The sequence below is a fragment of the Trachurus japonicus genome, chromosome 3 (genome assembly GCF_045865225.1).
Source record: "Trachurus japonicus isolate A0001 chromosome 3, Traja_1.0".
NCBI lineage: Eukaryota > Metazoa > Chordata > Actinopteri > Carangiformes > Carangidae > Trachurus > Trachurus japonicus.
Genome location: NC_140909.1, coordinates 10,939,914 through 10,967,788, shown reverse-complemented (window position 1 = coordinate 10,967,788; position 27,875 = coordinate 10,939,914). Strand labels below are relative to the sequence as shown.

Sequence of the window (27,875 nt, the reverse complement as noted above, 5' to 3'; positions counted from 1 at the left end):
AAGTGTATTTCTGTAAAACAGTGGAATATCTTTTTGCATAATGCAATCAAAAAGACAAGAAAACAAATTACAGTAAAGAATTTGTTTAGCTCTGAGAGACTTTGTAGGATTCATATTTGATTCAAACCACAGAAATGTTTTGAAATATGCTTTTAGAGATACTTGATAACAAGCCATTCAGTCCGCTTGAGTACTGGGCTGAGGGGTGGTTAAGGTTTTCTTGCATAAGTGATTAAAAAAACAACTTTAAATGGAGGAGAATGCAGTTTGAAAAACTGTAAAAACATTCAATCTATCCAATATTCTTTCACTTTCTTGTTCAGTTGACTTCTTGCACGCTCACTGAAAATGCAATACAATGTAATGTTCATTTGACTTGACTCGTCTCTCCTCTCTTGGTTAGTTAGGTGCTAGTTCATACAGCTATTTACAGCAAAAACAAGACAGCATCTCAAACAGCACATTTGCACTGCTGAGCAAGAACTTCTCGTTCTCTTTGTGTGGCATGAACAGGCTCCTTTGAAAAATACTGAGCCCACAATCTGTTACAGGCTGCACTCTGAACACTATGAAGACAATGTGGCAAGGTAAGTGAAAGTGAAGGTTACAGCTTTTTGAATATGATGAGTATTGTGAAGCTTAATGGAACAGCAGAAAAAAAATCAAATGCATCTGTTCCAGTAAATAATGATTTTTCAGGCATGAATTACCTACTTGTGGAAAGAAATTAACAGATTCAGCGGGTTCGCATGTATGGAATGATGAGCAACACGTTATGCTAATTATATGGTAGGAAATCTGTAAATAATTTGGCAATGATGATACAGCTGTTTAGATTTTTAATAATTGAACCTTCCAGACTGTGTTACTGTGCGTCTCAGCCCTCACTGTGGTCGGCTTTGTGCTCTGAGTTGATCTAATCTCTATTTATCTTCTCCAGTCAAAGTCCTTGTGAAAAACTGAGTAGAATTATAACTGCCATGTAAAAAGCAGCAGGAAAAAATACTGAAATATACTGCAGGGACATGAAGAATGCTACTACCTACCTACGTGACGACTGGCTTAGTGATGACAACAATAGTGGACAAATCAGAGGAAAAAAAGGGTTCACCTGGCAATGAAGCATGGTTTTCCCAGCTTATACCATAGCCACTCGACAAAGGAGCAAAAAATAGGATGCCATCATTCATCTTCTCTTAGAGAGAAATGTTATCCCAGCTTTGTTCACAGCTAACCTCAGAGAAGGCAGCAGTTTACAACCCTCTGTTATTGTACAGCAACCCCAAACACATCTTCATTTTCAACCGGCAAGCTGACGACCTATTCCTGTCTTGTTGTGTTTCGTTGGCTGTAACTGAAAAAAAAGCATACACGACTCTCAAGCTACAGCAAATATCACACATTGTTTAAAGTTATTATGTCTCTTAAAGTTTCACAGATGTACAAGGTAAACAGGTCTGAGCCGAGGACACGTCAGAACTAAACAAAGACATTCCCATTGCTTGTTGTTTTCGCACCTGTTTTTTTTTAAGAGGGACTGATTAATGGGGAATTAATTATTGTTATTTTGCTAATTATTCTATGCAGAGTAGACTAATATAGCAACCTCTTCCTGTTAACTGCCAAACACAATCAACACTACTTGCTTTTTGAGATAACCCCAGATAATAAGGGTCCTATTCCAATGTCAACAGCAGGTTGATTTTAAATTGTAATCTGTGCATCTCTCGAGAAAATGTCCGTGATCCGAAATACCAACTCTGCAGCCAGACAGACTTACAGGATATATGAAGAAAGGTGAATGTCATTATACTGTAGGTTAGGCAGCATGTCTCCTTTACACTTCCTGTGATTCATTTATAACATTTTAATTAAGTATTGTCAACATGTTCAAGCTGAGCAATCGAATCCTGATTGCAACATACTTTACAGTAAATCTTTAACATGATCTTTAGATAAGGAACACTGTAACACATAGTTGAGGTGCTGAATTTCATGGACAGAGAGGGATAATGAGCCTGCATCCAGTCGATGGATCAGCGCTGAGGGATTGGCCCGCATGCATAAAGATTAGGGGAAAGAGGAAAAAAAACATAATCCTTCAGGGCTCATGATGCTGAAACAGCTGGATGGTCAATATGCACAGCCAGGGAGAAGTGCTGGATCCACACTGAGCAGAGCAATATGAGCCACAGTCCCAGCCGTACTGTCCTTGTGTAAACACTTTGCTAGGCGTGAAAAATGAATTAAATGAGTAACAATACATGTAGGAAGATTTTTCCTCTTCAGTTCTTGTCCAAAGTAGCGAGGCATGCGCTCTCTCTCCCTCTCGGTTTGCCGGACTGGACTGGTGCTGTGGTCAAAGCTTGGTTCCCACGGACCTGGTGGGTCATTATTCTGTTGGGGTGGTGGCGACTGGGGTGAGGATCGGCGTGTGTAAGTCCCTCAGCGGACACATGGGGGAGATGGCCTTATGACTGTAGTACTCCACTACTTGTTTAGGCACCTCTGCCAGAACGCATTTGGCCAGGGCTGCAGGTGAAGCCTATAAGAGGGACAGAGATCAACAGCAGTTGTCACAACAACTGTTAAATATTGTTTTAATCTGAGATACAGAGCATCGTCCAGTGTGGGGCATTACGGAAGATGTTAACAGAGAAATTAAAAGAGGTATGTCAGTGTCAGACATTGTATTAGAGAGAAAATGTTCTGCTCCAGACTCGGGCATAAATATCTTCTCTCTTTGATCTTACAAGCTACATAAAAGTTAATAATACGTCTTTCAGTAAAAAAAAAAAAAAAGATATCTGCAGCCATTAAAGCATATTTTAAATATTATTTGCAGGGTCATAAAACTCTTTTAATAAGTGTGATGTGCAATTTCTGGGTTGAGTCTAGATGAGTCATCTAGTTGAAACTCCAGTAGATAAACCAACATAAAGTATTGGACCCCCATAAACTGCAAGAACAGCCTCGGTGCTCCACTTAGATTTTCCAAGATCCAGTAACTCTACTGAAGGGATGAAAACAGTTTCAAATTTGTCAGTTCAACATCTTGCATCAATGTTCAACTAGTTTGAAACTGTAAAGTTTACAGCATATTATTCACACACTCTGCTCTCATCGTCTAATCACATTGGTCTTTGTTTAGATGTATCTGCAGTTGTTCTTTGTCTCCACTCATTTATCCACCACGCAAATGTGTGTAAAGAAATTATGCACTGAAACAGTATTATTTTTGTTTATAGACATCTAGTCCACAACAGACATACGTAGATAGTGGGATGTATAGATGCGTAGATGCATATATGTAGAGCTGAAATGTCACTGGCTGCAAATTGCTACATTAAAAATACATTCTTGTGTGAGTACATTTCTGGATCTCTTCCAGCTCATGATGCCCATCTGCAGCACTGGCAAAGCCATCAAAAGCTGCCCGTTTGCTCTTTTAAATATCAAGGGTAGGGGACATGATATATTAAAATAAATAAATAAATAAATAAAAAATAATGTGCATGTGCATCACCAGCACAGCAGTCAGAGGGCTGAGATTGGAAAAGAACGTCAACAAGTAAAGATTGACAGATGGAGGAAAAGAACTGACCGTTTTGAAGTCTCTGAAGGGCACAAATTGCACAATGTCCCGGAGGACCGGTTCACCCTTTGGTGAGCGTAGGACTCCATCGTCTCCATCCAAAATCTGCATGTCTGTGAAGTCTGCATTACCCACACCAACAATGATTATGGAGAGAGGCTGGTAGGAGGCTCGTACAATGGCTTCACGTGTGTCTGCCATGTCTGTCACTACCCCATCCGTGAGGATGAGCAGGATGTGGTACCGCTGGAAGAAGATAAGAGCATTCAGTGCAAATTAATCCAAAGCAACAATAACCCATTTTAACACCAACGTGTGGTTGTAGGCAAGGACACCTCTGTGTGCTCTGGTCTGAAGTAGGCCTTTCATGCTGTCTTAGATAATTTTACAGCCTCCACTGAGTGTAAAAGATTATGTGTGTATGGCACTTTAAAGTGTTAGAGTGTTACACAGACAACAAGGGAATCAAGAACAGATAAAGACAGAGTAACAAGATCTCACACCACAGAATGAGACATCATGTGTGCATGCATGTATGTGTATGTATGCAATTAATATCAGCAGTACAGTAGAATATAAACATGGCACAACACAATGTAACAATGTTATCATCATTTTTGATTAATCCTGTCAGTCCGACTGTATTTGTGTGTTGCTGTGCATTTCTAATCTGTGTCTTGAAAATGTTTTAATTGTTTTCAGAAGCTCATTTTGAGATGAAAGAGGGACTGACATCGAGGAGTAAATAATTAGACAACAGTCGATGCAACAAAATGTCTGTGTACCTGGGTGATTTCAGATGAACAAAATAAATGTTCTTACTGTCCATTATGGTGCTGTATGACTTTAATCTGAACTAATTCATTCTATAATAGGCCCCATCTTCTTCAGTACCATAGGGAATCATTACTGTAAACAGTGAGGTGAACCAGAGGCTGCTCACTTGGGGAACTCAGTAGGGAAGGCACAACAACAAAGCCTGTATTACATCCATAGACTTCTAATAGAGTGGAAACAGACACTCACAGACGCATCTTTAATGTTCCCGTCGCCTGCTGCCAGTTTGGCTATCCTGTTAATGATGGGAGAAACATTGGTCGGACCGTACAACTGGATCTTAGGAAGGCAGTTCTGGTAGGCCTCAACCACCCCTTGGATGCCTGATCAAAGATAGCACAGAGGAAAATGAATGAGATATGAATAGATTTATCTTCACTTGAATGAGCTGTAAATAAGCCACTAAGGCGCAGTCAATTGAACCATTCACAGCAGCCTGACAATGAATTATAAGTGGCCTGAGTGTGTTTTCTGCCTCACACAGAATAAAGATTGAGATTTTTAGATTTGGGCTTGTTTACATACATTTTTTACAAATGATCAATTATGAGATAAAAAGACAAAAACTACTGTCTGAATCTTGAATGACCAACACAAGAATACTCACAAAAATGGGTAGTGAGGAATTGGATTCCATATGTGTGTGTTGATTTACTCAAAAGTTGTGTATCAAATCTACTATCATCATCAGAGATGCATTTCTCAAGGAAGCTGATTGTGCAAAGTCTTTCCTCACCTTCACATTCGTCATCCTCCGGGTTGAAATTAATAGCAAAGTCATGAGACACCTGCAGACAGAGAATTGCAAAATTGTGAAACACAGGTGAGAATCAATCAATCAATCAATTTGTTTATTTCGGGCATGTCAATTTAAATCATCATCATCACACTTCATCTTAGTTCAAATAATACATACACATGGCCGAAAGGGAAAGCGGGAGAAGCAAAAAAAAATAGCCAAAAAATAGCCAGCTGGAGAAATAAACTTTTAGAACCTGTGAAGTGAGTGCATAGATTTACTTTTATTGTCAGAGTGTTTTACAGCGAGACTTGGCTATGTGATGCACTAGTTTGTGTGAACTACATTTAAAATGGCCATCTTAAATAAATAGTGAAGGAAGAAAAGGTAAATATCCTGAATCACTGCTTCTTCATACTATCCAGTAATGAACATTGAGCATGTACTATAGGCTTAATATCTGGCTTCTAAAAAAGAGATTTCAACCCATCTTCTTTATAGTCTGCGCTTGCCATCCAAATGTCAGACTGACTTTGTTTATCTAAAAACTGGCATAACCGAAATACCCCTCTTGATGCCGCCTCTCAAAAGAAAGAGTTTTTCCCACAAGCACCAACTGTCATGCAGATCAGTGACAGCTGACTCCTCTCCAGCTGGCTATTTTTTCAAGCCATTTTCTTCTTTAATGTCAATTGAAGACTGAATTCAGACAGTGTATATCTATGATATGAAGAGCCCTGGAAAATTAAATCCTACAGAACACCATTTAGTTTCTATACTGCAAGAGAGGAGTGTGTGTTGTTTGTTATTTTGTTTTTCACTTAACAGGCCTTTTTCCCCGACAGAGCTTTTCACATGAAATAGCAGGAAACACACAGGTGTAACTAATAACATTAATAATGGCTGCTTTCCATTTAGGTGTTGCAGCTGTAAGGCTCTGTTAATGCGCCGGCTGGTCCACTGGCAGGGTTTACAGCAACACTTCAGTGAAATGGAGCATCATTACGCATTGGTGATGTAATTAGGTGCTTTCACTGCAAATGTATGACAGAAAGTTATTCAGTGTTAGTGTGTCAGTTTTTTTGTTGTTGTTGTTTTATTTTTAGCTTTGCACAGGTAGTACATAAAAAACAAAACTCCTCAAACGTAAGAATCAAAGGTTATATAAACTTATTGTTATAGTCAAATATCTCATTGTGAATGAAAAGGTCCTACATCTTCAAAAAGGTCAGTTCTGATTATTTTAACAGATTTCTGCATTTTTTGTTTTTTCCATGTTTTCTAGATTAGTTTGGAAGGGCTGGACTCTTTGAGGAAAAGGCGATGTTGCGTGCATTAGAGCTGATCGCAGTTGTGAAGTTGGTTGTTTATGATGGCAAATCACTGTCAAAGACTTTTATCTAAATTAATTAACAGACAAAACCAAGAGGAGTAATGCAGACTGACAGGTAACACATTAGCTGGAGCATTTTGGTGATCCTCAGCCTTAATCAGCAGGACACTTGAAAAATTAAATCCCTGACAACAAGTCATGACGCACTTTAATGCTTCTTATATTTGTTTTTTTTATGTTAAACACAATCAGAAATACCTTGTTAATCCCTCATGGGAAATTGTTATGTGACCGTTACTGTTATGTCATTGTTATTTAAGTTTTGTAGTTTTACAAAGAGCTCATTAAAGTGGGATTTGGTGCACCGGCTGACACCCACTTTTTAATGAACTTCCAACGTACATAGAGTGGGATAGAAACAGGCTTATCTACTTTTGACCATCTGAGTGATCAGGGTTATTAAATGTGCACCACAAATTGACTGACAGCTTTCACACCAGGAACAAACAAACTGTACTAATTGGGCAAACACACAAGAGTTTGGTATAAGAAAACCTCCCTTAAGCTCTTAATGGATAATATGTAAGGATATGTAAATTACTTACTAAATGAATAAAATGCAAAATGCCATGTTCATTGCAATCAAATGTGAGGCTTCCCATTAATTCAACAATTCACTATCTGATGCATCTTTGGCTAACAAATTAACATATTTGATTTCTATTTGTACTTATGTTCCCAATCATAATTTGTGTGCATAATGCATAATAAATTATACAAAAGTGTATGACATCCGCACTGAGACAAAGCCCAGGTCCATCAACCTTGTACACGGGTGTAGCCTGTGCGTTCGTCTATGCAGTTCATGATTAGTGTAATGACTTAATCAGTATTCACCTGCACCACCAAGCACAATGTGGCAACAGCATGCAGTTAAAGTAAATTTGATTCCTGCAAGGCAGTCACTGTCATGGTAAATTCAAAAATTAAATAGTTTTCACTAACTGAGCCACATGTCTTTGCATGATTGAAATGATAATAATTAGTGTTTCACACACCAACACACAACACATACCAATCTTACATTAAGCATAGGTTCTGGTTTTAGAGATGGTCAAACAACAGAAATGCTTAAACTGCGCATGTATCTATCTCATTCTCCCCCTCCCTCCCTCTTTCTCTCTCTCTCTCTCTGTGTTCCCCTCTCTTCACATGTCAGACGTCTCTCCAGGGCTCTATTTAAAATCACTGAAGGCTTTTGGTTCTCAGTGTCCAATTTGCTTAAACAAATCACACTCATGAATTCTTATGTAAATTGAGTATCAACACTACAGGGCTTTTATTTCATCCGAATATGTTATTTTCTCAAGACAAGTTGATATTTCAAGACAAGGGGCTTATGAATAAAAATAAACTCACTAATTAGTTTTAAATGTGAAAAATTTGACAGAGTGACAAATTGTGTCACGAAATAGGTCATGGAAATCAGCCTGTTTGACGTATAAAGTCCCAGGGTAGCGGAAAATACCAGGATTCGATAAGAGCACATGAATATATAGTACACATAATACTGTTCATGTGAAGGGGAGGTCAGTGGAATAGGGTGGATTAGAGAAAATGGAGCTTTAGGGTGAATGAATGAAAACCTGGGAGAGCATGAGACTCACCTCATAATTTGGAGGGATTCTGGCACCAAACCCCAAGGCAGAAAATCTTTTGTCACTGAAACGATAAGCAAATTAATCAGTCACATATTACAGCTACTGCATTTTTATCTGGGTTAGCTTTTGACAGCGATCTGAAAAATATTGATGGCTTATCCAGCTGCTCATGTTTCCAGGGGCAAACCCCCTGCTTGTTTGCATTTCATAAATGTTCAAAGCTTGAATTACAATTTGAAATCTGTCGCACAGTCCCTGCAGCGAGCATTTGCACCCGTTCAAAGAGTTTCTCACTGTCTTTATTGTGTCCATTTTTCATGGTACCACTTAGATGAGCAGATATTACGGTAAGAAGCTCTGCTATGCTGGATGGCGTGCTTCTTGTCAAAGGTCAGGGTGCAGGGTTTTGAATCAATAACAAGACAAAGGCTGTGTCTGCTGTTTTATTTGTGTGTCTGGATGCTGAGCATGAAATGTATCCACTACAGTGTTCTCAAAATTCACCCAAATGGAGATAGCATCCATGGCATTTATTATACTTTCTGCTACAGACACCACAGTACAATGCATGGGTCACTTGAACACGTCAAGGTATGACTTGGGCTTTTATGAAGCAGGGACAGACTAAGAAAAGATGCCACTGAGTTACCTTATGTAATATACTGATTTGCAATCGGCAAACTCAGATTCTGGGTAAACATGGCAAACAAAATTGTAGTTCCTTAAATGGCCACTTGAGGCTGACGCCAAAAAACTTTAATGTCAAACACTGTGACCAAAATGAATAATATAGTCAGGTCCAAAATTCAACAGTTTTGATTTGTAACTATTTCCCATTTCATCAAAACTGATTTGAGTTTTATTCAGACGTAAAGTTGTGAATAACTGAGGGTGTGAACGCATTGAGTGACGGGTCTGCCAGCTGTCTGCTCAGTGTTACATGAGCTAAGTTTTATTAAAACACTAGACAAATAATATGGTTTGTATTGCAGTTAAACAAACCGAGCTACGTCGTCTTTATGTACAGTCTGTACATGTCACCGAACTTTAGATGTAAAAAAAAAAAAATCTAGTATCCCTTTAATACCATGCAGGATATACTGTAAACTAAATACACACTAGACAGAATACTTTATAATACACAAGAACATTTAGGATAAGCAGCAAAGCTGTCGCTGCTTGTTTCTAGTTACATCAGGGACTGTTTGTTTGTCTATTTCTCCAGTGGCTGCCTCCTCTTATCAGAACATTTTCTACAGCCTCAAATTTTGCAGACCAGTGCAATCACAAAAGTATCTCCAGCTCAACAGACTCTTAGTTTGGGGCAGAAGTATTTAAAAATTATGTGTTTAATTTATTTACTCTGGATGCAGTGTGTCTGTATCAAAGGGTGCACAGCAGAATTTATGGTGTTAATATGTGTTTACCTGTTTGGTATGTTGATTGGGGAGTTGTTTGTCCACTCAGAGAGCTAATGTGGCTTTCAGGCAGCTTCCCAGAGCTATCACAAGTGTTTACTTAACTATGGTGAGTGTGGACCTATACAAACGCTGGCAGAGTGGTGATTTGTATACTCAGAGAGTGAGCAATAAACTCTTGACTGTGAACTCTTGACAGAAGCAGCTTCAATTTGGAAGGTTTTAGTTGTTTTCCTCTAACATTTCCTGCTAGTGTTGATGTAGTCGTGATGGGAATTGTTATTGTAGCAGCACCAGTGTTACAGTAATAGTGAAAATAGAGGCTCATTTTTTTATCATCATTATTGTGCCTCAAGGATAATGTGTGTCTTTTCCCTTAACCTTGCAGTCTTTTATTTACAATGGCTGCCAGTGGTAATAACAACCGCATGCAGGCTTTAGAGAACTGGAGTTAGAAAGACATACGTGAATACGGCATAAAGTGAACACGGCTCAGTACATACTAACATTATACTCTGCTAAAAAGAAAAAAGAAGAAACAAACTATATAAATATGAAAATATGAATGAGTTCAGGTTCTGTTCTCTGTAATGCAACCTCTCCACATGCCGTGGTTAATTTAATGTACTGTATTCAGGCAGAAACACACGCGAGGAACAATATTACAAACAAATGAATAGATTTTAGTGTGGAGTGGACACATGATAAAAAAGATGCCTCTTCAACATCTACACGTTTCCAAACCACTTTTTGTATTAGTTTTCATCAGAGTAGCTCCCATCCGCTAAACACAAGCTTCACTCCCACTATTGTGACCCTCAAACACACTGAGGCATGTTGTATGGATGTGGAATAATAGGAAAAAAGGTGATAATAATAATAATAAGTTCGGCATTATGTTTGTTTCACCGGTTTTACCAATGTGGGAAAATACTTTTAATGAAAATGTTTTAATGGGAATGGAGGTATTCATTGTAGGCCAGTTTTATTCTTGTTATTGTTAACAGCACTATTATCTCCACCTCAAGGCTCTTCCCACACCTTTTTAAATTGCCCTGGGAGCCTAAATGAGTTGGTTTCTATGTGCAATTCATAAATGTACCGAGAGATCGTCAAACTCCAGTCTAGTTGTAGCGATATGACAAAGCATCTCACCCCAGAGAAGACAACACAGAGGCTTATACTGACAACTTGTTTTCACCATACGAGTTCGTCTGTGTGTGTCAGCATACGTGAGGAGCCTCGGGGAGATGTGCCCAGTATAATAACTCTCAGCAAGGTAAACGAGCTTCTGCCCACACAGACAAAAGCTCGTCACTCCAGCTCCATAATGCACTCCTCTGCGAGGACTCTACAATCCCACATCACCTATGTTCACTAGAGGCTAAAAGGTTTGCCTGCCCACGTTTTACACCTCAATTACAATCCCAACCTAAGAGGGGAGGGCTGCCTACAGCAGGCACTGTTCCCCCAGAGGCATGTTTCCATGTATGATGCTCCTGTGTATCTGTGTAAACATGAAAATAATAAAGCTACAAGGATGAACTGCTAACTTCCAGGGAGTTTTTTTTGTGTGTGTGTCTGTGCCTCCAGTGCTATCTCTTGGATGCTATAATTAGCCAGACAGTGCTCCCTTCATATTCAATAGGAGGATCTGCATAAATCAGGAGTGTTAATCCTCATCTGGCTTAGTTTCGACAGATGAGAAGGTCTTTCTCTGAAACAGATCGCATTATAAATAATTTCCCATTAATCAGTAAAGTACCTGCAAACATGCAATAACTATTTGCAATGACTGAATTGCAATAAATGCCAGATTTTTACACATTGTTACATTACTCTCAATCAGAAAATCAGTCACTTTAAAAACAAAAATGTGTGCAGCTGAACGCCTGATGACTATATCAGCCAGTATGTACCTTTACAGTAAGACGAATTCTAAAACATAATTTCATTCCAATAACTTCATTGTCTTTAATGACTCCTCTTTCTGCACCTCCTCATTTTTTGCTCGAGCTCTCTATATTGCCTCCCACTCCTTTATGAATTGCCTGCCATCCTGCTGCCGTAGCCCCTGTCTCTGCATGTGCTCGACTGCAGCTCTGGGTAATGAGCCTATGCGAGCTAAGAGGGAGGACCGGTGGCTGCAACAGATGCTGAGAGGAAACTGTAGCAGAAAACAGATGCAGCCACCACTGTGAGCAAAGAGACTGTGAAGCACTTGTAAAACAGTTAGGGCTGTCCCCTGCTTGGGGAGAAAGAGAGCGGCGGATGCAATAATAGTCATATGGATTGTACAGTATGTTAACCCTTAAGCCCCCATGATAAGTTCCTCGAGTCTGTATGAGTATTGGCGAGACTGCTTTTTGTTATGATGCCCCTTAGCTCTTGGAACGCGCTGCAGCACATCCTGAGATTGGACGCGCTCCCTTCACCCACAGAGTTTAGTGTTTCTAACTGTAACTGTTTCAGATAGCTGTCTTTCTTGTTTCTTGTTAAATGTAGGCTATATTGTCATGTAATCACTATCAATTGACTGTAACCACTGTCAATATTTTAATGGCTTGTAAACTCAATGATATTGAAAATGAGGGTAACCCCAATGTCTCTCAAGAATAAATAAAGGTTATAATAATAAGTGTCTTGTATAAGTAATAAAGTCTATAGGCCAGACAAACATGTGACACAGAGGAAGATACAGATCTGTCTTCATATAAGGACTACATTCCCACCAGAAAAAAACAAACACTTAATTCCTTCACCCGTTCTTAAGAATATAAACAAATCTATTTCAATTCACTTGAAAAGGAAAGTTCAAGATTTTTGAGACATTCTGAAAAACAGACTGAAAGATATAAAAACTGGACCAATTTACAAATTAGGTCTGAGTGGAGAGTGGGTGTGAGGGGGAAGTCTGTGCAAGTAAGTCACGCAAGATTGAAAATTACTTTACTTATTGATGATATCACATGAAATTGAGGTTGCATAAATCTGGGATGTTCATGATTTTGAACACATGGATTTCCTCAGTGGAGCCATGGAAACAACTGTAATTTTGATGTCATTAAAACAAGTAATGTTGACGATGGTCAAAGGAATTCTACTGTATGATTTAGAAGTAGTTGCTTAAATGCTGTGACATGAAATGCTTTTATTAACTTGTCTAATCTCAATGTTTGTTTTATAGAGTTATTTGCTAAAATAAAATCAATATGAGCAAGATGTGTTTTTTATAGATGTGTCTTTTGTTTTGTTATTTCTGCATAGAAATCTTTTTTGACAGTTGTTAGTAACACAGCTGAAGTCTGCAGAAGTCTTAAATGTCTGTGGCTCATAAAAGGTCAAATTATCATCCTTCTAGTTGACTGTTAAAAGCCTCACATTCGTGGATACTTTAAAAAAAAAAAAGGCTCATCATTAAGGAACTATGGATGAGTGTGTCCAGAATATCATGTCAGTTTCCTTGACTGCCATCACCAAGCACCATCTTCAGCCCCAGATTAGCCTCATGCATATGTAATGCCAGTAGGGACCAAATTTACTTGCTCTAATTTTCCCAGATACAAACAGTTTATCATGCATTACTTAGCAACGGGTTTAACCCAGATTAAATTTGACTGACCAATGTAAACATGCACTTGTGCTGCGAGTAATTGACTGCTTGTTTGACAATGTGAGGCTTGTAAATCAACCAATAGAGAGAATTCAAAATGCAAAATCCATTTCTTTGAAGAAAACGAACTGGAGATGGAGGAGCTGGCAGTCGACGGTTGAGTTACATCTGCTCTCTGACAAACTGGCAAAAAAATATAATCACCTCCAGGATTCTATGCTCTTCTTTTTCACTGCTCCGCAATTTCCATTAACGTCTTTGTGTGGAGTGGCTCATTCAGATCTCACCAAAAATGGCATGCAAGGCTCACTCTGCAGCTCTGTTTCACAACAGGACACTCTGACAATCCCTGTAGGGCACTGAGGAGTCTTTACTAAGAAACAAAAGATTGACAAACCTATCATAGTCTTGACAGATCTCCCCCACTGCTATCAGAGCCTTCAGGTACTCATTGGGCTGGTAAGGGTTGATGTAGTGCAATGAGCAGCTGTTCCTGGGGTCTCCATTGGAGGCTGTAAAATCAATGGCAACCTGGCAAGGAAGGAAAAATGTACAAAATGAACAACATGACAGAACCGGTTAAGTTTTTCCTCTCGTTACTCATCTTCTTCACAAAGTCTATCACTTGGCTGCTCATCATATTACAAGTTATTCTGTGTGAGCAAGGCTGAAATATGCCTAATGGCAGTATAAATTATCTGATCAGAGGTAAGAACTTGTACTTTTTACACCCACATGCACGGAAGCTGCTACAGTTTTCATACACTATAGATCCAAGCAGCCAGCTATTTCAACAGGGAGGGACTGCATCTAACAGAGCAGTGCTCATGATTAATATTCATTGCTTCAGTGATCCAGCCAGAGAGTGAGAGGAAGAACTACAGAGGGGAGACCAAAGGGCAAGAGTCGAGAAAGGTTAGAATGATCCCATGAGGCTGCCTACAATAAGAAAAGTATCTGTCTACATAGACAAAAAAAAACCCATCAGGGACACTGCAGGGGTGGGGTGGGGAGCTTTAAAAACTATTTTAAAAAACCAGCAAAGCCATACCACACTAAATATTCTTACACAACGAAGATGCAGAGAATTTTAGAGCATTAGGTAATGCATACACATATGGCTGCTGAAGTTAAAAGCTCAGTGACAGTGAAGTTTCATTAAAACACACGTTTCTCAATTTACCGTGAAGTGAATCTGGCATCCTCCCATGATGTAATCCAAGAAGGAGTACACTCTGTGGAGCTGCAATGAAGAAAAAAAAGAGGTTTTATTACAGGCAAACAGACCCTCAGAAGGGGTGTTTTGGTGTGTGAGCGAATGCTCAGCTACAGTGTTTGTACTGTAGCATCTGGTCATTAAAGTGGAATTAACCCAACAAAGCTGTTGATTGTAAAGTCGACAAAAACACACAGTTATTCACCTAATCTAGGCAGCGGGAACTAGAAATGTCCTAGGTGTATACAGTCAATTAGATCAGTACAATTAGAGTGTTTCTGGGAACAGTACATACATGCAACAAGCATTTATCACGAAAAATAGCTTGTGTTGTCACTGCAATCCTAAAAAATGTTCTACATATCAAAAGTTCTTGGGTTCATTGTTGTTTTGAATAGTAAAGTTTTTCTCATTTCAATGTCATGATGTTAAACAAAAGGATAAAACACCGATTATTATTATTCAACTGCCTTTAACGTTGACTATACTGATAAATATGATGTATTTCTGCTGCAGTTTCCTACCTTAAGGTCACTGAGGATAACAACTCCTGAATTTTTATAATTCCTCTTCTTCTGTTTGTACTTGGGATTCACACAGTCCCACGTCACCTTAAACAAAGCGAGTTGAAGACAAAAAACAGAAGCGATAACATATAGTGTTTTGAACATTGGCAATATATCCCAAGTACCATGACATTTGTTTAATCTGCGATGGATTTCAGCAGGGTAAAATGAGAGACATATTGGAAATGGATGAAACGGTTACACGGCTGTCTCTCTTCCACTCCTCTCCGCCTCTCCGCTCACTGACCTTATTTCCACTGGAAATTTTCTGCATCTCCCTGAAAGTGGCGTAGAACTCGCCAATGAAGTCGTGCTTCCCCCTGGAGTCATAATCCCACACTAGGCACTGTGGCACACAAAGACAACACTGTTTACTACTCTGTCTGTGCCGGTATGACTCTGCTTTCTGATCCCAGCCGCTGAAAAGAGCTTGTCATTCAGATTCTGAGTCACCGGCTTGCTGTGATTTTTATTGTTGTGGACTTCACAGTTCCTTAGAGCCCCTTACCTTCAGCTTCCGGTCCTCATCGCAGCTGCACAGGGATATGAGAGACACTTTGAAGGGCTCCCACACAGGGTTCAGGTTGTTTTTAATCACCTGTTAGAGTAGGAACACACTGCACATGAAAAAAAAGTGGTAAAAATGCATTAGCAGCTGTTGATTAAACTGAAGAGGGAATACGGTGACATTACCTCAGTTCTGTGCACAAGCTGTTCAGTTTCATCATCGTTGATTCGGTATATTTCCAAAAATGGGTCTGACTTGCTGAAAAGATCCTGCAGAAAGAGAGAAAACTGAATATCAAAGCTGCGAACCCACTATCTCCTAAAAACATCACTGAAAGATTAGAAAAGACTTCCTAGGTCAACTTAACATTAGGTCAGGAAACATTGAGTCAAATATATATAATTTCTGTTATTAAAAACAATTGTAGATATATTAGGTACGCAAAGCAATGTAAAACTATTCATTTCTAGTTTTCTTTTTTTAGGCTTATTTATATAGAAAGTCTGAGAGCAAAATCTATTTAATAAAAGGCCATGGGAATAAATGACATATAACACAGAGTTGTTGTGGGGTTGGTTTCCAGTGTTTCTCTTAAGGGTAATGAGTCAGGTGATGTTTGCCAATATTTACTGTGGGCTTGTGATGAACTTCCCAGTGTCACCACTAAAAAAAAGTCAATATTTGGGTTATTTTAGTCGGGCAATGTGTAAAGTAGGTGTTCAGATGCGGAGAAAACTAAAATTTATTCCAACGGCTGTTGACACTGATGCATAATTGTTTCACTGCAGAGGCAGAGGTAACTATGTCTGTGATTAAAGGTCAGGAAGAAGCAGGCATTAAATTTACAGCACAGCATGGCGGCTCTTCTGAAGGAGCCATCGTCAATTAAGTTGAACTTAGAAAAAAAATGTGTTTTTGAAACTTGTTCGGTCAGAGGAGGATTTGAGAATATTTTACAAGCTTCCATATAATCAGTGTTAGTGAGTAGCCTGTTAAATTGGAAACAAGCTTAAGATTTTGCATCCTTCACGGTTGTTCGGGGTAGCCTTAAATCTTCCCCTGAGTCTCAAGTCCAGGCATCTAGGAGCAGAGCAACACTGATTATTTAGGTCAATTGATTCTTCAGGGAGGAAAACAAATCATTACTGCGTGTGTGTGTGTGTGTGTGTGTGCATGTTGTGTCTGTGAGGGGGTTCGAGAGTGGGTGGGTGAAGATGGTTTTGTAAACACAGAATCAGACAGTAAATGCTGCATTTCCCGCCACATTAGCCAGATACATCTCCTCGGGGACGGGAGCACAAAAAGAGCTGTAGCATCATCTTCTCTTTGTTGTCACGGCAACTGCTAGCCAGTGGCATCAGCAGCCCCGATCAGACTGATCAGATACACATGTCAAAATCTAATCCCACTCTAATGATAACAGTAAATGTCTCATCATTAATCCGCCCGTTCACCAAAGACTCTGTCGTGATCAATAGCACTACTTACAGCAGGTTCAGGTTCAGCTGTCAGGCTGAAATCGCTGTTGTCGTTTCAGTCATTAGAGCTGTTGCGTGTGTTCGATAAACTGCCACACCCAAGTCATCTGTCTGTTTACAGCCCAATAAAACACCTTCTCACAAATTTAAAATGATTACCCCATTTAAAAAGGTAAGATTGAAATTATAATATATCAAACAGGTGCATAGTGTGACAGGAGCACAGATACACTTGTCTGACATGTTGACATCCAACATTTGCAGAAAGCTGCTCTATTCAATGTTATTCATGCCAGCAATGGATCAGTCAATGAAGAATCAATGGGGTGTTTAGCATTTTGTTCGCTGTTGTTTGGGTCGAGCAGACAGGTGAAGATAGTGGAGCATTTAGCAACAGAAGGCTAAATGTTGGAGTTGGTGGAGACCAAAACTGAGCCAAAATGAGAGAGACTGAGAGACTTGTAGTATTTATCAGTTGGTCAAAAACAAGATGTGGTTTTCTAACGAGTTACTTGGAAAATGTTAAACACCGGTGAGATTAATTCACTTTCACAACACACTTTTAAAAGTAAGTGTTGTGAATATCTCCAAAACCTCCATATGCATGTTACATTGTGAGTAACATCCCTTTGTTTCATTCGTTTCAGATGAGTCATTGAGTTTTAACATATTTACAGTTTAGAGGTATTTTGTGACTAAGGACAATGACCACAGAGAGTCCTATTCTGACAGAGGAGCTGTGTGAATCACACACTCTCCAACTCTGAAAAACAGCCAGTCGGTCCTGAATGCAGCCTTAACAGTGTTGTAAGCAACAACCTGAATATAAGATAGCTTTGGAGTTACAGAAAGCAGCTATTGCCTCCCAATACCCCAGGCTCCTGCATCAAGCTGGCACTTACAACACTTCTTCATCTGCCGAACAAACAGAATATCAATCTTCTGACAAACTCCTGGTAATACGGAAACAAGTCAACCAACAAACTGTCAAAGAAATGGATGATTTCTGGGGTCAGCAACATGCTGCATGTCAAATGATAGTGCCCTAAGATGTTCATTAAAGAAAAATACTAATTACAATACTGTACAATTTTCCAAAATCATACAGTACAGACCAATATTGTAGCCAACACTATGGCCTTTACAACTTTTTAAGATGATGACATGTAAATCTAACATAGAATTTTCTTTACTGTCCTCTAAAGGTGAGGAAAAAATGCTTCAACAAGTAACACAGAGCATTATGCTTCTATTGCATGAAAAGAAATCATTTTAGCAAATTCTGCTCGCACCTGTGTTTGTTGTTGACATCAACGTCAGTGTCAATGTTCCCACTTTTCATAATCATTTCAGAACCCAAGCCCTCACTTGTTTGTTGGGACCAAAACTGTTTGCAGTCAGCCCTCCAGAGTGAAACTGTCCGTACATGTGAACAAAGCCAGTTTCAATCATTTTCATCATTAATGTTTTCAGCCACTTGGCGCCAGAAAGCAAAATGTGCAGGTTTTTATTCCAGGAAATCAGTGTACCAAACAAGCTGCTGTAGCGTTAATGCTGCATGATTACACATCATTGTGCTGCCACAGATTTATAACATCCAGACTGTAACAGTGATTTATGTGTTTGTGCAGGAATTAATCAGTTCAGTCAGTGTCTTATCAGAAATGTAATCCTCCCAGATGTACGCTGGATCTGGAACTACAACAAGCATCATGTGCAGAGGAAGAATACACTAAGATTTTTCTTTTTTCAGTTTAAAACTGCAATTTCAATTTCAATTCATGTACATTTGCTATTTGAATGTTTAATACCACTAGGAATCCAGGGCCACCTATGAGTCTTGCATCCTAAGGCTTGGTCCTGAGAAAAAAGGTGCGACTTCATGTCATCAGAGTTGTAACGGGATGAAAGCTCCTGCTGTATTTTTGATGGAAATAGGCCGTCTGAGAGCAGGAGAGTAGCTAAGGTCGGCGATGTCCAGTCCTCAGAGTAGAACCATATGGCTTCAACGTGATATTACATTCTGTCATGTGACTTACATGTGACTTACATAATCACGAGTAATCATTGCACTTTTACATGTTTGAACAATTTCTTATCTTGTAACATAGCAATTATTCAATGATTTCTTTTGAAATTGAAAATTATTCCTTACATATGCATAACTTCAAGGAGGGGAATTGTGGTTGCTCCCTGAGGCTGCACTACAGTATCATCATCACTATCATATTACGACTATACTACTATCCCCGTCTAGAGCTACTAAACCAAATCTAATAAAACATGAACTATGCCGATATCTCCATCAGAAAATGTGTGCTCCTCTCACCTTATCATCAAGCTTCTTGGCACAGAAGGCGAGCTCCACATATCCGTTGTTGCCAGAGATTTCCTCAGCGTGCACCTGAAAGGAAATAAGATTTGTCAATTTTTTTCTTTTTTGTGCATATGGGCTTTATTGTACATTGGCAAGAAATGACTTAACCACATGCCCTACTCAATATTCACATGGCATGACCGCGAACTCAAAACTGAGACTTAAAACATGCTTTCTTGTCTTAAATAACATTTTCAGGTGAATATTTATACAGCCCTTTTCCCTTTGCATTTCAATAAGCAGTTAACATTGAATGTTTTGAAGTGGCTTTTACTCAGCACTGAATTGCTGGACACAAAAGCCAGAGAAGAGAGAGCACCATTAGCTGCAAACTAGAAGCCTCTACTGTCATAGGTTATCGCCACAACTTGTTCATTGAACTTTTTATGGCTATAAAAGTTGCCACGTACGGTACAATGCAACAGTGCAGTTGTGTAACTGGCCGCTCTGAGAATAGCTGCTGTTTAGCTTCTTTGGTCTTGTGTGTTCGTTAAAAAGAAAAAGTTCAGAATTGCCATTTTTGAGAATGGCCAAGCACCCGCTGTCTGGTCCGCTCTCGACTCCCTGAGGTCTGTTTTATTCTCTGTTCTTTTATTTGAATCTGACAGAAACTTTACATCAAACTGCCGGGCCTGTGGCTGGACAGCGGGCACAGCCGGGGTCTGACAAGACCAGACAGTGACGATCGGCCAAAATAAGTAACATGTTTTTTTATCAGACAGCTTGTCCTGACACGTACCAAGTGCAGAGGGGAAATCTTTATAAAAGGTGTAGGCAGAAGGTGTGTGTACATGTAACTGTGTGTGATGTTGTATTTCTGTCCTTGTCAAGACTCTTTGGAAGTTCTTACTTTTTTACAGGGGCTGCTTAAATATTTGGTAAAATTAGTTTAGCATGATGCATGTTTAAGATGTACTTTAAGATCAGGGGTGTAGGTGTTACAATTAAGGCTATGATAAAGGTTTTGGAAATGCATCATGTCAATAGGCATCTTCACAATACTGTATAGAAATACAAATATCTTTCAATTTCATGAAAAAAGAGAATAAATCAGGGCTTAGTGTCTCAATGAGGTAAAATATACAGTACTAATAATACTAATGATTCATGTGTATACTGAAAATATATACACTTGTAAGAAGCAAAACTGATTCACATTATGCATGATATAAATGAGTAAGGACATATTTTAGTGCCATCATGTGTGCCCAGCAACAACACAAGAGATAAGGGTTTAATGTTAAGATGGCAGCCTGGATTCTATATACCTGCGTAGATGAAATGGTTAAAAAAAAAAAAAAAAATCCCTTGTGTGCATCAATCCAGAAGACCTTCAAAAAGTCTTTGCTGCTGGCTCCGGTTTAAATAAAGTCTAACTCTGGCAAGAGGTGATATGACAAAGATTTAAAATGGATGAGTTTGTCTTTAATTTTTCCCTCAGAGGGAACCCAGGGTTCAAATCTCAGACCGGGTCCTTTACACAGACAGTGAGTGAGGAGAATATATGAGAGGAAAGTTTCCTGAGTTCAACAAGCAATATCTGGAACATCCTTTTATTCCAATTAAATACTATTGATAACAGCGCTGCCTATTACAAAATACAGCAAAGTTTTATTTATTGAAGGTAATTGAATTGGTTACATATTGCACACACATATTAGGTCCACATCTTGTACATTTATAATTAAATAAACTCCAGTAGGCCTTGTAGCATCTAGTCTGCAATAAAAATTAATTAGAAGAGGAGACTCTCTTGTGTATTCCCAAACAAGGCAGAGCGGTTACTCTACAAACCAGCGTGGAGCTCTGTATCATCGTGCTCGTCTTGTTTATTATCACCACTGGCTTGTTAACTATGAGGCCGTAGTTAATGAACCAACAGCTCTCCTCTTCCACATCTGACACAAGTGATGTCTTCTTTATGCATCATTTCCTCCATGTGGATTTGCTTTTGCCTGCGTGTGTGGAGCTGCAATGTTTGGTGCCCCCATGTCACCAGAAACGGATACACAGAGCGCACAGAAAGTTCCCAGTGATCGTTGGCCTTTTGGAAATAAAATGTCATCATTTATTTCCATTAGATGTTTGTATTAACTCCTACTCAGCTAATAACTTCCACTTTCTTTCCTGCAAAGTGCAGTAAGGTCGTAAGGACAATGTAAGAAACCTACTGTGATGGTGGATTTGCCAGCATATTTCCCATACTTCAGCAACAAAGGCTTCACCATCTTCTTTTGGGCCACGATCTGCAAAGAACAAGATGAACACAAGGTCGGCCTTGTGAACTCAGGAGTAAAGAGCAGTGTACAAGGACACTGTGTTGCAAGCATCAGGCTCTGGTGTATTTACCACCAACATCACAGTCAAAGGAAGATTTTAAGGAAGAAAAAACAGAATCTGTGTGTCAGGGAAAACACACAGCTTCCTTCCTGCCTACCTGGCCAAGAGTGCACTCCACCCCACCAAGAAAGTCGTCGTCGCGTGTCCCGATGCTGTGAGTGCCATGGATGTCATAGACTTCAAATCGCAGCTTCTGCACCTCCTCAAAATAGTAGTCCAGTGAGAAAACCTTGGCAAAGACCGGGTGCAGGTTGCTCTTGATCACCTCTGTCCTATCCAGCTGAGGGGAAAATAAAATAATACGATTTTAAAACCTCACATGTACTGATCTAAGACATTTATGCAACAGTTAAGTCCTTTGTGTTTTATATATCTTTGTAACAAGGTAAGAGCTCAAAGAAAAATAGCTCTCACAACATATTTGTCTCCCTGCTTTCAATATTTTGAGGCATGCCAGCATATAAATGTACAGAAGGGCAAATGTTATTACGCTCTGTCAAGAGAAGGATATGAGAGAGGATGGGAGGGCTCTGACATTTAATCTCAGCATACAGAAAAGCATCCATGCTTCTGTTTGATTGCCTGACAAGGAAATGTTGAGCTCTCCGAAGCCCCATTTACTAAAGGTGTGGGATTTAGCTATTTAGCTATCTAAAGCTAAATATGTCTATGATGTCCAATTTGTCACATGGACAAATCATCATTGAGCAAGATACTCACATCTACATCTATAGTGTACATGTACATCTACAGAGTTCGATATCATCATATCCCCTTACACACAGAGAACAGATGTACAAATCTTCATGATACTGATATTTAAAGTTCAATCTCCCAAAGCTATGGGCACAATCTGGCATAATCAGATGATGCGTTGCCAGTAGAGACTGTGCAGACATCCAAAATGTGGAGATACAGCTGGAAACAGTTTTGTTGTCAGTGAAGCAGGTCATGACTACTGGCGACAGTTTTTTTTGTTGTCTCTCATTTCTCGCTTTGATGGAGATACGATCTCCATCAGATAAAAGACTGAGCTGCAATCTCTGTGATTTTAGGAAACGCCACCTTTTTAAATATGAAAAATGATGCACACAACACACACAGCAAGTATATATATATATAAAGAAATGATCAAGTGTCTCCTTAGATAATGTTTCACCACAAGCCAACAGCTTCACTGCTCGTTATCATAGATTATTCAAGTCTCTATATTCCTACTGGAGGAATGAGCGCCGACAGACAGACAGACAGACCCTCATTTGGTATTTTGAGGCCGATGGAGAGAGAGAGAGAGCTGTCTAACACATCACTCCAAAATCTTAAGTGTGCTACAGAGGTCTTTATGTCAGTGAAGAGTCAGAGAAGCAGCTGCCTCACAACAAAAGACCCATACTTTTGAAAATATATGCTGATAAACTGATAAACAATGCAAAGTCCTGTTTCAGCACCCCACACTCCTACACAACGTGTTGAAGTTCAAGATCACGTCTTTGAAGTGAATGTTTCCTTTTGAGGGTGATGGCCGTGTCTCCGGTAATGGAAAAACACAAACAATTAAAGCAGGCACATTTAATTAACATGCAAACACTGTACAGGGCAGATGGTTGTAATTTAAAATTGCTTTATCCTTCCTGAACCAATTTAAGACAAATAACGTCTCAAATAGCATATTGTCACATAACTGTAGGAGTAATATCTCTTAAGCTTTTCTCTGGCATGCTGGAATATATGAAAGCCGACTATTGGATGCAATGAATAATGGGTAATCTTTATCATCGCTTGAAGCCGTGACACAACCATGGTGTGCTTTTAGAGGCCTGTGATTGGCTGATGCAGTATTTGAGTCATTATGGGCAGTCGTTTTACACATTATAGCTTTTTCACATAAAAACCTTTTTTCTTTTTACCAAGGAATCCAAGTTTATTACCTCAGACATTTTATACAACCTGACCCTGGTGAGTGTGTCAGACAAAAAAAAAGAAAAAAGACTGATATCATTTTCCCACCATCAGTGACCTCTCACACTGTATATATTGGACCATTATCATGCTGGAAGAGGCTATTTGCACCAGGATGGCAATGTTTCATCATGAGATGATGGTGATGGTGATGACTCAGAATAACTCAAACACAGAGACCCTTCAGTCAGTGGGGACAAGTGACCAAAACCAAAAAAAAAAAAAAAACAACGCTCCATTTATTTAGTTTTCTACTTAGTGTAAATAACCCATCTGTAAGTGTAACTGCAAAAGACTAAAATGGCAGTTTTACCACAAATGTTTATTGAATATCTCTGTTTTTCATTCTTGTTTCACACTGTTGCCAGTTTGCATGCTGAACTGAGCCATCTGTCCATCTGTTTGAAACATCTACGCATGAATAAACAATTTATGTGGAGCGCTCTCCGGCTCCTAACTTTTTGATCCTTGTTTTCGAGCGTTCAGCACCTCACGCATAACAAGGTTAGACATGTTGAATTGTTATCAGCTTTATTCTTTCTTTCCTCGTTGCCAATTTGTAATTCAATTTGTTAATGGGAAAACATATTACATTAGTTGCCAATACAAAAACTTTGGTCTCGTCGTGCTCCTAGAAAAAGCCTGACTAATTCTCAAGTTTCTCTTGATTGTCCTTTCTTGCCTTCTCTTTGTGCCATCTGGATGGACAGATTTGGGATGAGTCTGATAAGTCTGTTTGTTGATTGAAGCTAATCAGAGCTACGGGGGATAGGTTGTGCCAGAGTTTGTGACGCTTGTTTGTTGCTGGTGTGGGGCCAGAATTGTAGAGAGAGATCCCTGACATGGGAAATTAAGGCTTTCTCTAATCACTTCTGCCAGGTAGGTGGAGCATTATCTGTGTCGCTCAATCATAACAAGCCCCGGTAGCTTAGGTTAGATATCACAGAAACACTGGGCTTTGATTGAGCTCATTATCACGGGAGCGTGCAGGGTCTGGTTTAAACAAAAAGAAGAGAGAAATCTGTAATGGTAGACGATATCGAGTCTTCTCTGCCCCTCTGCCTCTGCATTTTCCCTTGGAGGTGAACTGGTGGTGAAATAAGGTAATAATGAAGTGAATGCAGTTCAGCGAGGAGCACTTGCAAGTCAGCGGGGCCGAACAGTATGAGCTCAGAGGAGAGGAAGAGGGCGATGTGGTGGAGATGTGAGTGGGCTCAGCTTCTTACTCAGTTGTTGACGTAAGTAAACAATTTGCTCGATCAATCGTGCCTCCCAGTACTGAGGGACTGACAGCAGAGGATGGGATAACTTGTGTACACTGTCATGACTGTCAAGACTCAGATGGATGGATGGACGGATGGATATATACATAAAAAGAGAGAGAGGGAGAGATAGAGAGCAATTGTAGTGCAGCCCTGTGCCATAATCTCAGTTATTTCATATCATCTGAATTTGCCTCAGTTAGTGCAGCTAAAAATAACCACTCATGTATTCATGCTACATTGAACCCAGGTCAGTCATCTCATGTAACAACCTCCTATCAAATTACACCCAAGAAAAATCCATAACTGTGTGCTCAACACTGCCAACCAAGTTTTTTTTTTTTTGTTGTTGTTTTTTTTTATCATCAGGGCCTCAAAATAGTATCTGGAGGTTCCACATTCATACAGTCCAAACATTACAGTGAGCATCTTCAACAAATGGCTCCCCTGTGGCAGGAATCTGGCAGAATTACAGTTAATTATTAGCTCCCATCTCACTGAAAACAGAGCTTTTTTGTTAGATGAAGTGTTGCAAGAGAGGAAAAAAAAAATCTATATAATTAGGTATCCCCGGCCAACACATCCACTACTTAGTGGGGACCTGTGTTTTGGCTTTCCCTCACGAACTAAATGACTTAATTAACAGGGAAATGAGAGACCTGCTGCCTAAGCCTGGGACCAATCCAAGAAAGTAAACATTTTCTGCTGCTACTCAACTCACAGCGCTGAATAATGCCAACCATATAGGCTACTAATATACAATGTCAGACAATACAACCTGATGCGCAGACAAATCGATTCTGCAATTGTTGATTTTTAACTCCAGATGAGACAGCTGTTGTGTGTGTAAAGTCATGATCTTTTCCAAAACAGTGGAAAACAGCTGCAAGTTCACTAAACCATTAGCAGCTTCATCTCCCTGGTTGATCTGGTATGACTACACAGGTTTTGAGATGACTGGAGTGAGACAGGAAAATCATGCCAATGTATAATATTTCACACATCGCTGCTGTTTAATCTGGAAATCTCAGCCTTTACAGATTTTGTGACTAGACCAAGCAGTGAGGATTTTCGCAGCTTTTCCCCAGTGTCTTTGTGTGCAGCAGTTCTGTGTAACCATTAAGAAAACATGTTGCTCAGATCAAACTCAAAGTGGTGTCATTTGAATAATGGGAATCCTTGCTGCAGGCACATTAGTGGAATAATCAGCCTAAAACATTTCCTCAAAGGATTCAACTGTGTATTTGTAAAAAACCAAAACAACAAAAGGAGGGAGCTCACCTCTGTCCACTGTCCGTTGGTCTGTACCATTAGCATGACACAGGGGTCTGATTTATTCAGCGTGTCTCGGTCCAGCAGGGCTTTGCAAGACACACGCAGCTCTACTTTGGAGACGCAGGTAGCTGGACCGCTGAGGCTGGTTGCAGGGGAGGTGGCCTCCTGAACGTCATTCATTCTGGCTCAGGGCGAGAGGAGCTGCCAACCAGCGAAGCAGTGTGAGCGAGGTGTGAGGCTGTTGGTTCGGCTCCGGAGGGATGGGAAGATGTGGTGGTCGGCGCCGGAGGGAGCTCAGTGAAGATGTGGCACGCCTACAGGAGACAGGGCTCTTTTGACTTGGTGCAGATGTCACAAAAAATGAACAGAGACTCCAGTTTAGTCCCCGGGGACCAAACCCAAAACCCCAAGCTGTTATTAGAGCATGTCAGATCTATCCTCCCATGTGGGGAATATCACCTCATCTCTGTAATGGCCAGAGACAGGACATGAAGGTGGTGGTGGGGTTGTGCTTTTAGAAGTCTAGATCAAATTACTGAGAAGATTTATTTAAGACGGTCAAATATGGTGCTTCCCATTTTTCACATGTTCTTAATTTGCAATATGGAAACAGAAGGAGGGTGTCAGTCAAAAGTACAACACTGTCCATAAAAATATAGACAAAAGCATGAGTTAATTTCTACTGTTTTGATTTTTAAACTGGTATTTTTCTTTCTTATTTTATTTAACAATGGGCAAACAAGTGAAAAGCCACATGGCTGCTGAGTGTCTTTATTTCCCACAGGATATCATGACTCTAAGAAGAACAGACTCCAACGTGGCAAAGCATCCGCCCTGCTGAAGTGTCCTTGAGCAAGGAGGTTTCTGACCCCCTGCTTCACTGCTTTAAAAGAGGAGGTTGGGTGGGTGTCGGATTTCTCTACCAGCATCATTTTCTATTCTAAGTGTCACATTATGAGCAGACAAATGAACAAGTGGATGTGTTTGGCTTTCAGCACCGCGGACAGCGCCCGTGGGTTTTTTTTTCTTTCTTTCTTTCTTTCTTTTCCAGCTGTGGAAGGCTACCCCCCACAAGCACTGGTGTCAAACTTAAGTCAACAATAATGTATAGCCTAATATAATATTACGGCTCGGTGATCTCAATAAGGGAAAAACTTAAACTAGGCTACTGGTGAAGAAAAGACGAGCCACACAGACTGACAGCAGATTCAATCCAACAACTTCCCGAGGGCGACACAAGAAACGCTCCTAACGCGGTTACTTGACAATTGAGCTCAATGAATAAACTCCAGCACATCGGTGATGCTGAAAAAGCTGAGGTTCAGGGCGACACGGTGACGGTTTCAGCTTTTAGTTTTTATTTTTTTCCTCCCTCTAAAAACAACAGACAAAAACACCAACAGTCTACTTTGATAACACCGTTTTTTTTCTCCTTCACTTCCATTGAGAGCAGCAGCTGTGCAGCCGATCAAACATTCAGCATTCAACTCTGCTCACAGTCAAGTTTAAAATAAAACAAAAACAAACAAGAAAAAACAAAACGAGAAACTCACTTCCTACCTGTCGTTGCTCTTTAACACACTGTTTAATCCGCTCCCATTAACACACTGCTTGCGCTTCTTCTCTTTTTTCTCTCTCTCTCTCTCTCTTTCTCTGTCTCCGCTGAAACTCATTGGCTGCGGCCGGAGAGGAGGGAGT

General features: G+C 39.8%; 1 protein-coding gene across 1 annotated transcript; it reads right to left on the bottom strand.

Annotated features, from left to right (window-relative positions):
• Positions 1-40: 40 nt before the first annotated feature.
• cpne7 (copine VII) lies at positions 41-27,875 on the bottom strand. The gene is made up of 16 exons (XM_085761214.1): positions 27,738-27,875; positions 26,184-26,491; positions 21,779-21,961; positions 21,513-21,587; positions 19,294-19,368; positions 15,672-15,755; positions 15,487-15,576; positions 15,226-15,324; positions 14,937-15,023; positions 14,380-14,439; positions 13,594-13,727; positions 8,172-8,226; positions 5,169-5,220; positions 4,622-4,755; positions 3,605-3,841; positions 41-2,545 (listed from the first exon to the last, which is right to left on the bottom strand). Exons 2-16 carry the CDS (start codon positions 26,355-26,357, stop codon positions 2,393-2,395), a joined length of 1,692 nt encoding a protein of 563 aa, XP_085617340.1. The 5' UTR covers positions 26,358-26,491; positions 27,738-27,875; the 3' UTR covers positions 41-2,392.

Excerpts from the sequence above, each read along its gene's own strand:
- cpne7 (XM_085761214.1), bottom strand. The coding sequence starts at position 26,357 with ATGAATGACGTTCAGGAGGCCACCTCCCCTGCAACCAGCCTCAGCGGT. Across the intron at positions 5,221-8,171 it reads GAATCCCTCCAAATTATGAG|GTGTCTCATGACTTTGCTAT; the intron begins GTGAGTCTCATG and ends CTCTGTCTGCAG. Across the intron at positions 4,756-5,168 it reads GGAGGATGACGAATGTGAAG|GCATCCAAGGGGTGGTTGAG; the intron begins GTGAGGAAAGAC and ends ATCTTTGATCAG.